At 40.2% G+C, this 14972-nt stretch overlaps 1 protein-coding gene across 1 annotated transcript in view; it reads right to left on the minus strand.

Annotated features, from left to right (window-relative positions):
• The window catches only part of LOC144076927 (protein kinase C alpha type), a 71585-nt gene that overhangs the window by 14733 nt on the left and 41880 nt on the right, over positions 1 to 14972 (minus strand). The window contains exons 6-15 of the mRNA XM_077604288.1: positions 13931 to 14087; positions 13267 to 13401; positions 13101 to 13194; positions 10619 to 10762; positions 10374 to 10547; positions 10002 to 10093; positions 8964 to 9026; positions 8412 to 8550; positions 1407 to 1487; positions 375 to 482 (exon numbers count right to left, since the gene is read on the minus strand). Of these exons, the coding sequence (XP_077460414.1) occupies positions 375 to 482; positions 1407 to 1487; positions 8412 to 8550; positions 8964 to 9026; positions 10002 to 10093; positions 10374 to 10547; positions 10619 to 10762; positions 13101 to 13194; positions 13267 to 13401; positions 13931 to 14087 (1187 nt within the window). The remainder of the gene's footprint in view (positions 1 to 374; positions 483 to 1406; positions 1488 to 8411; positions 8551 to 8963; positions 9027 to 10001; positions 10094 to 10373; positions 10548 to 10618; positions 10763 to 13100; positions 13195 to 13266; positions 13402 to 13930; positions 14088 to 14972) is intronic.

Raw genomic sequence — 14972 nt, forward strand, 5'->3', positions numbered from 1 at the left:
CATTTTCCCATTTCTTGTCTGTTTCATACATCAATATCAATCTTTTCAACCCTTGTTGTGTCTACCAGTATTTAAAAAACACACACACATAAACAAACCTGGAATCAGTTCATCCATTTCTTTCAAAAAAGACAAAACGCAGACATCCTGTACAAGATCTGAAATTATGTTGGCTTCAGTGAAGAGAACCACAAAATGCACTCAGGTGCTCATTTGCATGAATTTCAACTAAAACTGGGGAAACAGTGTGTGCAAAATGGTGCAACATTGCAAGCACCGGTGTGTTTGTCCTAGATGTATTAAAGCGACATCAAGTATTTATAACGAATGAATCCAAAACGTGCCGTCGTGGGTATGGCCAACCTTTCACTCACCCCTTTGCAGATAGAGACAGCTTCTTTGGACAAGGACTTTGGGTAGTTCACATTGTGCTCCATGATGGACTGGAACAACTCGTCTTCATCCTCTCCATCAAAGGGAGGCTGTGGAAAAAAAACAAAGGTTTTTATCACAGAATGGATGAATGGCCGCTGCTTGCATTTCTGCAATTGCAAACAACTTTTTGTCCAGTGCCTGGCAGTATGAAAGGTGATAGGTTCATTAATAGATATACTTTAATATAAGAAAGACATCGGAGTACATAATCCAGCGTTAACTTGCAAGTGAGAATCCATCCTGACTCGTCCTCGTCACAGATCATTCTAAAGAAAGACATCCTCTCCTGTCCATTTAGTTGCATTAGAATCAAAACAATTAAGGCTATCTTATTCAAAACAATTGCATAAGTGTTAACCCGAATAACACAATTAAGGTAAAAAAAGAACTGCAACAACAATTGTATATCAGGTATTCAAAACAACTATTAAGGTCGAAAATCAAAAACAACTGCATAGGAATTTAAACAAGCAAGCCTCCATTTAGCAAAACAATTCCATATTAGGTGAACCGAGCAACACTATTTTAAAACAATTTGCGAGTATTTTCGGAGGTCGATTCGATATCGTCATCTGCGCCGGAATCCAAGTCAAAGCAATTTAAGAGTCCTTCACAGATCTTCATTGCGAACTTGCGACTGGGTAAAGGGTCAAGGTTTTAATCCAAGTCAACAGTCCTCGGATCCAGGGCAAAACAATTAAACGTCCTCGGAGCCAGCTGCAGGGGGAAGTGTCTTTCGGTAACAATTATACTAAGCGTTTGTCAAGCTTATAATGATTAATATTTCACATATACATATAATGATTAATATTCCACACATACATATAATGATTAATATTTCTTCGTTGTACGCACACATAATAGTACCCAAAATAACTCCAACAAAAGGCCACAAATGAGAAGATCTAAAAACCCATTTGAGATAAGGTGAAAGAATATAGACATTTGTAATAAAAATGGCTTGTTCTCACCTGTCCAGCTAGCATTTCATATAAAAGCACTCCATAAGCCCACCAGTCAACAGAGCGTCCATATGGCTGATATGCAATAATCTGTGAAGGAAAGAAAACAAATTTGACTAAAAAAAACAGTAGAAATTATGCATTTGCATTAGAAATTCAGGCCTATCAAGGACAGTCTTGTATCATTTTTAATTGAACAACAATGGTGAGGCAACAGCGCAACACAGTCATTTTTCCCAAACTAGTGTTTTCTTAAAAAGGGGACCATCTTAGCTTTGTGCATGATAGGTTCACCATTTAGGCATGTTGGTCCGCCTACATGAAATCGAGTTGACGTTAATGCGGCCCGTGAACCAACCGGAGTCTGACACCCTTGCCTTACGACCTGGACGGCAGATTTCTTCAACAAATGTATAACTTTACGCGTCACTGGACGAAATTTGCAAAGGTTTCTGTAAATGTGTGCACTTTGAAAAGTAGTTTTTTTTCTGGCAACACAACATACTTGGAATGTTGAAGGGAATTACTATTACCGTATTTTTTGGACTATAACTCATAATGGAGTATTAGTCACATTTTTGGGAGGGCAATTTTTTATTTGAACAGAAACCCAGAACAAACATATGTCAAAGTAACACTACTAAAATGGAGAACACCAGGCTAAAAGGGCATCTGTTAACATGACAGGTTAGCAGATAACTATAGCCGAAAAACAAACAAACAACAAACACAAGAGGCTTTCGGTGGTTAGAGAGAAAATAAAAATATGTAAATCACCCTTGAGTATTAATTAGTCTGAGGCCCAGCCAAACGATGAAAAAAAGTGCAACTTATAGTCCATACAATACGGTAGTCACTGTATAAATGCTCAACAAAGTACGGTTATTCTAAAAATGGCTTAGAAGTAAATGAGAATGAACAGCATTGTGGAAATGAACTTTACACTCACTGCAGTAGAGTGACAAATTGACTAATATTTTGTCTTTATATACGTTTGATTTTTTTCCAATTTGAACTTCCACACTTTTGTAATTTACGTCATCAGTCAAATCTGCAAGGCAGATAAACGTGCTGGCTTGCAAAGAACATTTTTGAAGTTAATCCTGGATTTTCCATCCCTCTTTGGTGAATAATGAGAAGAATGAAGAGGAAGGAGAAACTTCTTTTGTCTTTCCTCCATGCTTTTAATTAGCTAGCAGGTCAAAGATCACAAGATGAGGGAAATCTTGATGGGGAAATCTCCAAGCATAGCCATTTAATCCCGTTTTCTGTTGAGTTTCTGAGTGTGACCTTCCAACAAAGTCAGCACGGATTGCAGACACACAAGTGAGAAGTGCTCCAAACACATAGCAAAGAAATCATGAAGGAATTTGAACGATACAGTTATGACATGCATAACCCGCTGTATACCGAACCAGCACAGGATAAATATGGCGAGAAAGGTTCTCTTATTCTGGGAGGGCCATCTGCAACGAACTGACAGCAGGGATTACGACCAGCCAAGACAAAGGACGCGCTGAAATATGTCACATGCGTTGAACTCTGTCTCTGTGAATTGACCTCTACGGTTTCTTCCAAAAACTGCACACATTAGAGAGTTTAACCTCAGGAGGAGAGCTAAAAAAAGTGAGGCTGTGTCGATAACAAGAAGAGACATTTTGGTCATAGATGGGCAGTTGGAGAGAGAGTTAAGGTAAGGACCATACAAACCGCTTTGTAGCGATCATTAGCAATACTTGTTGCATCTTTAGGATTTTTTTAAAGTGAGAAATTGTCTTAAAGGAGCCCAGATTAGTGCTTTCTCCAAAAAAAAGTGAGCATTATTGACAAGTATGACTTCATTACAATAATGGCACATAAACCACTGCACTCCACTGCAAAAAACTCCAACACATCAACAAGGGCTGGCTCTAGAGGTGAATGTGTAGTTCCCTTCAAAACAAGTGCATTCAGCCAAAGCACCTTCTCTATCACATACCTGGAATTCAATACCAATTAACATATGTGAACTCCCATCTCTGAACCTATTGGCCAATCATCTTAAAGCCTGGCTGTTAGACAAACAAAATTACAATCACAACGCTGTCTAAAACTGTGCAACGTGTGTGTCTAGCAGTGGCGGTCCGTGCATTTCCTAGTGACGCCTTCAGCAAAACTATTTTATGGCGATAAAAACCTCTACTGCAGCTACAGCTGCGACACATAAAAAATCATCAATAATAACCTCATACAATTGAAATATTATTTAGGAATATAGCCATATTTTACCAACCAAAAATCATTTTTACTTGTACACAATATCCATCCTCCTTTCTTTCCTCCTTCTTTTCTATCACTGACGGAATCAATCCAACCCTCAAAAACTATTTTATGGCTATAAAACCTCTACTGCAGCTACAGTTGCGACACATTTACTCACCAAAAATCCTTTTCAACTGTACACAATATCCATCCTCTTTCTTTCCTCCTTCTTTTCTATCGCCATCGAAGCTAATGCTGAAAGTCGAGCCTGTCCTGTCGTATTTCTGGCATCCTTCTGCTGGATTTCTGCTGAAAATGTTCGTTCCCGGTTATGACAGGCTTGCTTGCTTTGGAGTTGTCCGACCTTTCTTAATGATGTCCAGCTTTTTTTTCCTGAAAAGTCTGTCTTGAAAATGGCTTTAAATCAACACAACAATATATTTGCTTGTGCAGCTCGCTCCAGATACAGTTGGGTAGCTCTGGCTAATCCACTCTATCACTAGCCAATCATAATTGGTGAAAGCGATGACGTATCCCTACGCCTTCGAGAAGGTCTTGGTGTCACCAAATCAAATTCTGATTGGTTAAAGCAACAGTCTTATTGACGCTTGTTTAATGCAACAGAGCCTGCAGAACTGATTGTGAAGGCCTTGAGGCAGATTTCTGACCCTGGCAACAAATAATGGCTGAAATGTGATTGGTTAAATGCTTCAATATGAAAACACACATCTGGAAGCAGTGCAACCAGGGGGAAAAGCAATGAAAGCAATCTAACAGACAATTTTGAATGATTTAATAAGTATTCATGGACAAAATATAATTAACATCAGTCTGTGATTCAGATATTTCTTAGGCCAGCAGAGAAGGCCTTGAAGGCCCTGCCGGCACACCACTGGTGTCTAGTATGTGTCATCGTTTATCTTAAACCTACACAAGGGACTAAAGATGGAAATTAGCTCTCGGCTATAATCTTAGATATTTACATATATATGTTCATTAACATGAATATAGATTTGTTCATTAATATGTGCTCTCCCTTATTAAATAAATCAAGCTCAAACTTGCGGACTGCAACCACCCAAGACATTTGAAATATTCGCTCACGCCGACCTTTTATGTGCCGTCTTTGCGTTTGCAACGTGTTGGAGAAGCGTGATGAATAAGTCAAGTGTTCCCGCTATCAAGCAAGTTGTGACAAGCCCAAAAAAACCAATAGGAAGCGACAAGTGTGAGCCAAACCTGACATTCGCTGCTTTTACCCGGTATGTTTTTTTTCTTTCCATTGTACAAATGCCTCAGGCCACTTTGGCTGATTCACTGCAGCACGTAAATGTGTGTAGCTCTGTTTGTGTCATATTTGATATTCACGGGTAGATACTGTTTGACAAATCTATTGCTAATGTTCTATACCTCTAAATAAATGAGATCTGGGGTCATTTGTGCGTCTGTTTTTGTCATTGTGCGTCTATTGGAGAATACGTGTGTATTTGTGTGTGTATCGCCGGAGACATCAAGCTCCTATTAAGCTTAATGCTACATGACAGTTTTGGATCAGACTGCGAGCTATTCCAGGCTACTCTCTGTAAAAACACACGTGCATGCACATACACACATGGAAGACCAGACCACCCTTGTGTTTCATATGACAACAATTTAGAATTCACTGCATTGTGGTAACTGCCTTATATCTATTGTTATTATTATACCTAGTGGCGGAAGGATTTTACAAGAAATTTAACCTTTACAGGGTGGCTAGTATTTAATTAACGGGCTGCCACATCAAAAAATAGCATTTACAGAGTTTAAATGAATTCACATTTATTGCCGTCAATGGCATGGAATGAGTTAAAGATTGTGAAACGAAATGTAGTGTTAATTGAGAGCTTTTATTTATTTTAAATAGATTTATTTGGCTTTTTGAAGAATGGATTTAAGATTATATATATTTTATGATTTATTGTTATTTTTAATAACTTATCATTATTTTATTATGTATATCAGGGGTGTCAGACTCGGGTTGGTTCGCAGGCCACGTTAACGTCAACTTGATTTCACGTGGGCCGGACCATTTTAGATATAATATTTAGATTTTTTAAATAAATGGATTAAAAGAACTGGATTAAAAGACCTGAATATTCATTTATTTAATAGATCAAAAACAATGTATATGTTAGCTTTTTAAAATATATTTTTAGATTTTACAAAATGATTTTTGAACTAAAAACAGGGAAAAAATGATTAATAAATTACAATTATTGATTTAAAAGGGGGAAAATCAGGAACTTTAATATACATCTATACTCTTCATTTTAATTTAATCCTAAAACAGAAACTCAGCACTCATGATTTACTTTCCCGGGCCACACAAAATGATGCGGCGGGCCAGATTTGGCCCCCAGGCCGCCACTTTGCCACATGTGATGTATATCAATAAACTCCGATTTAGCATTTATTTGAAAGCAAAAAAAAGAACTAAAGGGTATTTGTATCAAATTTTGCATTAAATGTATAAAAATATTCAGTATTATCATATTTTAATATCTGTTATTTATTTTATTTTGGAATACTTTAAATAACAAGATAAAATGACACTTATCACTGTTTAAAATCCATTCATTCTATTTAAATGCTTAATCAAAATGAAAAAAAGAACTTTTACAGTCTTCAGTGGACCTAAAAATAGAGCAGCAGATACAAACAACCAAACCAAAACCCGATCGAGACACAGAACTTGCGCCCTGAGATGCTAAGCACCTTCTGTTGTATCTCTTTCCATTCGGCAGGTGTACCTAAAGAAGTGGCCTCCACATAAGCGTAAAAATAGAATAACGGGACTTGTTAACAGGCTAAATTTGTACTTTATCATCTTGACAGCACACGGTGTGTTCTTTTTCTCCTCGAGATGAAGCTCGGCGCTCAGGTCAACGAGGCCGCCGAGAGAAATGGAGCGCATCAGACAGCTCGCTAGTCTCAAATGCTGATGTGAAATGTCACTGAGTCATCATTAGACTGCTCTTTCTCATTGTCCAAATGCTGCTTCTGCTCTTTTACTCCCGCTTAATAGAGTTTACGTCTGCTTGTTTTGGCAACAGGCGCTTCTCTTTGTCTCCGTCGCATTCTTTTTTCTAGCAAAGTCACTGAGGTGTGAATGTACATTCGTGGAATCATTCCTCCCAGACAGGAGCCGCTACCAAGAAGTGCCTCGTAATATAGGTCAGGCCAAACAGAGCGATAACTTTATCAGTGCCGCGAGAGGTCCAATTCATTTTGACAGGGAGAGGCTGGCGGCGAATGATCGGATGAACCGGCGTCGATATGTGCGCACTTCATATTTTGGTGAGGTATTATGGCATTACACAACCCAAAAAGTGGGGGTTAGGGTTATTTTTAGGGACATATTTTTGTTTAAAAAGGTTCAAATGTTTTAGGGAGGTTGTTTGCATAAGTGTTGATTTCTTTTGTTATAACCGAATTTTTATACATGAATTTAGAACAATGTGATACTCTTGTCTCCCTGACAAAAACGAATGCATCTTACAAATATGATAAAAAAAATGATGAGAAATTAGTTTTGAAATGGTGTAGTCTTTCCAAGTGACCACAAAAAGTTCCGAATTTAAAGAAGTTTATTAGCTGTCAATTATTTGACAATTGTTTGATTCGTGTGTATATATATATATATATATATATATATATATATATATATGTATATATATACATACATATATATATATATGTATGTGTATATTTATATATATATTTCAGCAACACTATTATTTATTTATATATTTATTCATGTATTTATTTTATTTATTAACTTACTTTTGACCTATCTATTTATGTCTAAAATGTCTTTTTCTGTGTCTGCATTCTCACCCTCTTGCTACTGTGACAACGAAATTTCCCGAATACGGGATGAATAAAGTTATCCAATCCAATCCAAACATGGTTGAAGTTGGTTTTGTAAAACAACAAAATAGCCCACAACGTCAGTATGACGATAAAATGAGGTGACAACCGAATCTTGTTAGTGCTTTTATCACTGTAACGAGTTTTTAAAAGAGCTACTCGGAATCAGGATCGAAAGCAAAACTGTTTTCGAGTCATAAAATCAATAAAACATGTTTGCTTTGCGATGAAATGCCGCCATTATTGACAATACTTGCCCAAGGAAATGCGGAAAGTTGCCGGTACGAGCTAGAATTTCAACTTGGGACCCTGCGTGGAACTGCACATGTCCACTCGCTCTCAGCGTGGCAGAGGACGCGACGGCTTCCATCCCCGCTGCGCCATCAACTGCTAAAGCATTAGTGTCGGTCTGACTGCGAGCGGTCGCAGCGTGTTGTCGCTCGCTCCGCGTAGACAACATCTCATTCCCAATGCTGAAGAAAATCTATAACTCAACTCCCTAGTGGGTAGGAGGCAACCAACTGATAATGGCCGTAAAGTTATCTAAAAGTCCTAAGAGCAGAAGTGCATTAGACTCAACTTCTATGAGGCTCACAAGCTGTTGAGGACAAACAGACAGCCCACGGTGCGCTTGAAGCTGACACACTTGGTGTCTGCTTGACTGCAGTGCTTACATCGTTAGAAAGCACATGCTGTCTATGTGTGTGTGTGTGGGTGGGTGTGTGTGTGGGTATGTTTGTGTGTTTGTGTCACCCTAGGCGATGTCCTTAATCTGGTGGCACAGACTAAAACCTCTGACAGGAGTGACCTCCTTCCTCCAGGTCACGCTCACACTGGAGAGTGTCTTCCAAGTTCAAAGCTCACCTCAGGGGCGATGTAGTCTGGAGTGCCGCAGAAGGTGCGAGTGGTCACTCCATCTGACATGTTCTCTTTGCACATGCCGAAGTCTGCAATTTTAATGTGGCCCTCGCTATCCAGCATCACGTTGTCCAACTTGAGATCTCTGGAGAAACAAATAAATATGTAGCATCCAAAAAAGACTACCGTATTTTCACGACTATAAGGTGCTCTTAAAAGTTTTAAATTTTCTCCAAAATAGACAGGCCACCTTATAATCCATCGTGCTTTATATATGCGAAAAAATTAAAATGTGTCATTCATTGAGGGTGCGCCTTATAGTCGTGAAAATATGGTACATTTGTCAGTCATAAGGCACACTTAAAAGTCTTAAATTTTCTCCAAAATAGACAGGCCGCCTTATAATCCAGTGTGCCTTATATAAGGAAAAAAAATTAAAATGTGTCATTCATCGAGGGTGCGCCTTATAATGCGGTGCGCCTTATGGTCGTGAAAATGCGGTACATTTGTCAGTCAACTCAAATGTGTTTTAGCTGGTGTACAATGGATGATGCTTACCTGTAGATGATACCATGAAGGTGAAGGAAGAAGAGACCAGCAGCGATCTCAGCTGCATAGAAGCTGTAATTACAACAGCATTCAGAAAATCGGATTCTGGCAAACTAAAAATTCTTTGATTTTTGAAGCTCTTCACATACCTGTCAACTTATAGGTTTTCCCATATTTGATACGTTTTTTTATAATTTCAAATTGTGTATGCCGTATAACAACTTATGTACCAGAGGATTTTTTTTAAGCACTGTTACGATCGCGCCGAGACGTCGTGGCGCAATCGGAGGGATTTGGACCCAGTAGCGGGGACGAGACGAACTGAGCTCATGACAGTAACTTTAATGATTCAAAAAGCTTTACAAAATAACAAGGACTTGTACATCCCAAAACGAAACAAAACCGGAGCATGGAGAACAGTACCTTTGCAGCGATGTATGCAGTGTCATGCAGGACGATCGGACACTGACTACCACTTCCGTGGTGCTTAAATACCCACATCAGGAAGTAATCAAGAATCACTCGCAGCTGCTCTAGCCTAACGGCAAACCAGGAGGGACAAACGTGCTGCTCCTGACTAGCACGATTTTTATAAAACTGAACTCGTTTTACCCATTTCGGCTCCAATCCGGATCGTCTCAGTCACAGGTAGCATACGAAAACGTCATCGTCAACAGCTAATATTGTCATGCCTTTTCACTATACGTATGTATATATAGCAAAGTACCCAGACAATCATGATGTCAGCGTCATACAGTGACATCTACAGAATCTTGAATTTGGTGCATACTGATTGGGCACCCCGTCCAAAATTTTAGACTTTTAAGTGCGCCCTATGTGTGTAAATATATGCCACGTTGCATTTGTACAGTTGTTTTTATCGCTTAATAAGGGGAGTTGCAATCATTTATAAGGGAAACAATAGGTTGAGGTTGACAGGTATGTGATGAACATATAATAAGATGTACAAACATCTGAAATTGCTTTAAAAAATTCCCTCGTTACATAATATTGATAGCTTTTCTTAAGTACAAGGGCTTTTCTTACACTGCCTGCGGTTCCTTGAACTTGCCCACTTGCTGGATGTGATACATAAGATCGCCTCCATTGACATACTCCATGACAAAATACAGTCGATCCTGTAGACAAATGACCTTTGTGTTTTCAACAAAACGTCTCTGCTACTGACCATAATATACGTGAAACAAGTCGCCAAAAGACACATACTTTTGTCAACATTTTAAAAATCCAGTCACGTCCAAAGTTTTGTTATTGCTGTATGCTTAGTGTGTTTATTCGGGTGGCCGTAGTGACCTCGTTTCAGGGTACGTGACATTTTTTTCAGTTGTGTTGCGTTTGGCTCCGAGCAACAACAAAAAAAACTTTAAAGTGACCTCGACATGGTGGCACTGTACCTACCACAGTCTGGAAGCACGAGTGGAGATGCGTGAGGAAGGGCGGTTTGTCCTGCTGGGCCAGGACCCTCTTCTCGACCATAGTACACTCCACGTCATCGTCTTGAATAACCACGTCCTTTTTTAGGATCTTTATTGCATACAGTTCCTCCGTGGCTTTCATTTCTGCCAACATGACCTGCGGTGGCAGGAGAGAAGCAAATCAGTGGACTTTTGGAAGAGGGTGAGAAGGAAAAGGAAGCAGTTTACCTTGCCAAAACTGCCTTTTCCGAGTACAGTCAAGAAGCTAAAGTCGCTGAGTTTGACCTGGTCCAAGCTGTTGCTAGGCAGCGGGCTGGATGGGCTACCGTCTGTTTCTGTAGTGGCCTTCTTGGCTGGGCCCAGCTTGGCTTTCTGCACTCACAACACAATCGTGCAAGTCAACGTGCATTCCTACAACCCAATACCAGAAAAAAAATTGAACAAAGTTCATTGTTTCTACCTTGCCATGAATTCAGGAGGGGTAATAAATGTACCGTATTTTGCTGTTTAATATTCCCAGGTATATTAAATGATTTTTTCTTTTTTGAGCCTCCCATTTGTGCACAATTTAATATACCCCTGCCGTTTAAAATAACCGGGCAACTCAGCTTTTTGGGCAAGATTTATATGGTGATCATGGGGGCATAATTATAGATACTTAAGTTCATTAAAATTCCAAGTCAGACTTTATTCAGCAGTAAGTAGTTTTAAACTGAGCAGTAAGTCGTTTTAGTCTGCTAAACGTTAATGCACCCCGTCACGGCATAAAGAGTGCATAGTGGATTGTACCTTCCCATTTGTGCGCCATTTAATATACCCCTGCCGTTTAATATACCCGGGTATATTAAATGGGGGGGGGGGGGTATATTAAACAGCAAAATACGGTAAGTATCTCATCCCACGACTACTCAAGTATTAAAGCGGCGATACCATTTTTCAGTCTTCCGATGACAATACCCGACAGTGTGGTATCCACCGATGCCGATACTGTACCAATACCACATTTTTAGAAAAACATGAATGTAAAATAAGACCTGTTACAGCTTGGTCGGACAGTGATTGGCTGCGATTGACTGCTCTAGATGTCCAGTCCATATAAAGTGGGAGGGACAGCGGTGAATTCATTTCAATTCACAGCAGAAGAACGAGGAGACACCACAGAATTGGACGTCTATGATCGTCTCAGGAAGGCCGACATTTTTTTACATTTCAATATTACGAACCAATTTGCAGCCATTGATGGCAATAGTAATAGAACAATCACCCCGACCCTACCGCTTTTAACGGATTGGACGTGTATCGCCATCAACAGCAAACTACTTTTTTTCTGAAGAAACCAATCCACATTGGCACGGACGACAAACCTTAGTTTGCGTGGTTGCATCCTATTTCAAGAAAGTTGCATGCTTGCCTACTTTGAATCCATTCCAACATTTTATGCAAAAAACACCCAAACAAATTCACACTTGGCCAGAGCAAATATTTTCTAACTCATGCTGAACCTTATGTCATAGCGAGATCAAGAATCAAGAGAACCTAAGCTTTCGCAAACAAGCTGACAGCATCACAATGCATGAAAAGCCAAGCCATTACTCAAATGTCAAGTCCTTTCCTCGTCAAAATACGGGAATGATCTCCACTCCACTACACAAAACACTGACATAACTGCACGAGCTGACCAATGACATCGCTAGCAATCCTCGAGTGTTTTCTCTTTCCATGAAATTCGTCCATGTTTTGGTTAATGGCATCAACCCGAGTGCAGCAGACCGCACCAAACCACAGCACACCTGTGAAGCTTTAGCCAAAAATGCCTGACCCCGTTTGAGTGCAACCGAGCGAGCAGCCTTACTTTCTTCCTGTCAGACGCACCTGATCGGAGTCTTCCAAAAGCGCTTGGTCCTGGAACCATAAGGAGAAGCGAACCGAGAGCCTGACTCACTTGGAGCAACCTTATGTTAGACACATTCACGCTCAGAAAAAGTCCAGTTTCAGAGAAAAGTCCAACAGAAACCTGGATCAAATGGAGTTATAATAGCAGCCATTTAAATGGACTGTTTTAGTTTGCAAGATGTCACAATGGCTGCTTTTAATAACAGCTACAAATGTTACTAATACAAACATTAGAATTTGGAGGAAATGTATAAAGTGACATGCAGGTTGATTAACATCCCAATATAACCACAAACATTTTTGTTGTTGGTAGTGTTGCATTATATTTTTCTCATTTCAGTGCTTCCCTTCTTTCAGAATTTTAATATCTGCTGACATCTAGTGGTCACAAGATTAACACTAAAATGAGACCACAAAATTCTGCATTTCAGGATTTTTCATGGTCAGTTTCAAGTTATATCTAAGAAGAAAAAAAAGTCCTCTAACTACAAGACCGGTGATCACTGTTTCACTGCTGATGCTCAACTTAGGAATTTTAAATAAAAATAACCATACAAATAATCAAAACAATTTTAACAAAATAAAAACTAAACAGGGGAGATGTACACTGACAAAGAAGAGGCAAACATTACTTACAGAAACACGAAACACTACTCCCACAAAGACATACCAAAACACGGGGTTTATATACACAACAGGAGTTGATGACAAATGCCAAACACCTTTGTCACAAGGGAAGGAGAGCCAGGAGGGACATCAGGCAAAAGAAAAACAAAATCAAGCAGACCTCAGAAAGTTTGATTAGTAAGACCCTCACCTCAAATTTCAGTCTCAGTTCTTCATTCCCATCATCCTCCTCTGAGATGGGAACGTTGTAATACTCTCCCTCCTCCTGGCACAGCAACTTGTACCTGCCGATCGATGATCTAACGTCGGTCGAGGAGCGTGCGTTGGGAGATTTTGACACCGTATTTGGTCATTACCAGCCGCAGGCCCCCGCCTTGATGAGCTCCGAGACCCCGAACGAAAGGGCACCCATGAAGTCGTTCCTGGTCGTCCGATCCCAGTCCCACACCTCCACCGACAGCCGGCGGTCCTTGTCCGTGGGTCTCAATTTGCTGCAACATGCGGACAACCGTGGTTCGGTGACATGAATTAAGCATGTGCGGTTGATTGGTCGCCGGTCTTTTGGTCGCCCCGACCGCGACGACGAGCGACCAAAAGACCAGCGACAAAACAAGGTAAAACAACACGGTGTACGCATCAATAAAAAACAACAATGGCCATGAGCAGTTTCACTGAGCCGACGTGTGAGTGTAGAAGAGTTTGTATGTACATGAGTTGTTCCTTAGGAAAGGACGTCAGTCAGGGTTTTAACAAGTTCTCCAACAAAAAACAATAAAAGTCCGGGAAATTTGGAGCTTTTCTTTAGCCTAATGATTAATAGGGCATTGAGTATGACTAAATAGTAATTCGCAGTTTGTATTTAGGGAATTTGAGCAACGATTTAAATGGTAATTATCAATAACCTTCCAGGCGACCAAAAGACCGGCGACCAAAAGATCGGCGACCAAAAGACCGGCGAGAAATCGACCGTGTACAAAATAAGAGCCCGCCAAAATAAATCGTAAAGAGCAAATGACTCACAAGATGAAGGTTTCGCCCCATTTAGGGTTGAGATTTGAGCGGATGGTTTTGGTCTTCTGCTTGGTCTCATTTTTGGGGTCAGGTACCAGCTTGAGTTTGACGTATGGGTCGGACAGGCCGTTGGGGTCCATGGGTATCAGGTTCTTGCCTTCGCCAACTAAATCAAAAAGAATGGGAACAAACCCATGTTATTAATATGATTATATGTATTATTTATTATTTCCACCCTTCTCTTTGTTTTGCTTCTGGTTATAGAATTCATTTTTTTACTTGAGATGGAAATGTATTTTCGTTTTAAAATGTAGTATATAGGATGATGAAACTTTTTCATGTCGGCCTCACAGTGGGGGACCTGGGTTCGAATCCAGATCGGTCGACCTGTGTGGAGTTTGAATGTTCTCCCCAGGCTTGTGTGGGTTTTCTCCGGGCACTCCAGTCTCCTCCCACATTCCAAAGACATGCAGGGTAGGCTGATTGGACACTCTAAATTGCCCCTAGGTATGAGTGTGAGTGTGAATGGTTGTCCGTCTCCTTGTGCCCTGCGATTGGCTGGCCATCAATTCAAGGTGTCCTCAGCCTCTGGCCTGAAGTCAGCTGGGATAGGCTCCAGCACCCCCCGCGACCCTAATGAGGATAAAGCGGTTCAGAGAATGAGATGACAAGCATGAGCTGCTTTTCTTCTTTTTGTCATATTTTTGTTCAAAGAGCAACACTGTAATTAATACTGAATATTCAATTAATATGCAGCTCCGTTTCATATCAATCTTTTGGTGAAAGGAAAAAAAAATAAAGCGGATAAAGTCTTTTGAACACCAGGTGAACATCAGTGGACCTCACGCCAGGTGTTCGACATCAAACATGCAATTCACATGTAACGTGTGTGTGTGTGTGTGTGTGTGTGTGTGTGTGTGTGTGTGTGTGTGTGTGTGTGTGGCGACGCTAAGCTTTAGAAAGCAGCAAAAGCAGGAAGTGAGGGAAAGCTCTTTTATCCTCCCATAAGAAGATGAACAGTGAACAAAAAGGACACACTAAAGTCACAACT

Source organism: Stigmatopora argus, chromosome 7, assembly GCF_051989625.1.
Source record: "Stigmatopora argus isolate UIUO_Sarg chromosome 7, RoL_Sarg_1.0, whole genome shotgun sequence".
In the NCBI taxonomy this organism is placed as follows: Eukaryota; Metazoa; Chordata; class Actinopteri; order Syngnathiformes; family Syngnathidae; genus Stigmatopora; species Stigmatopora argus.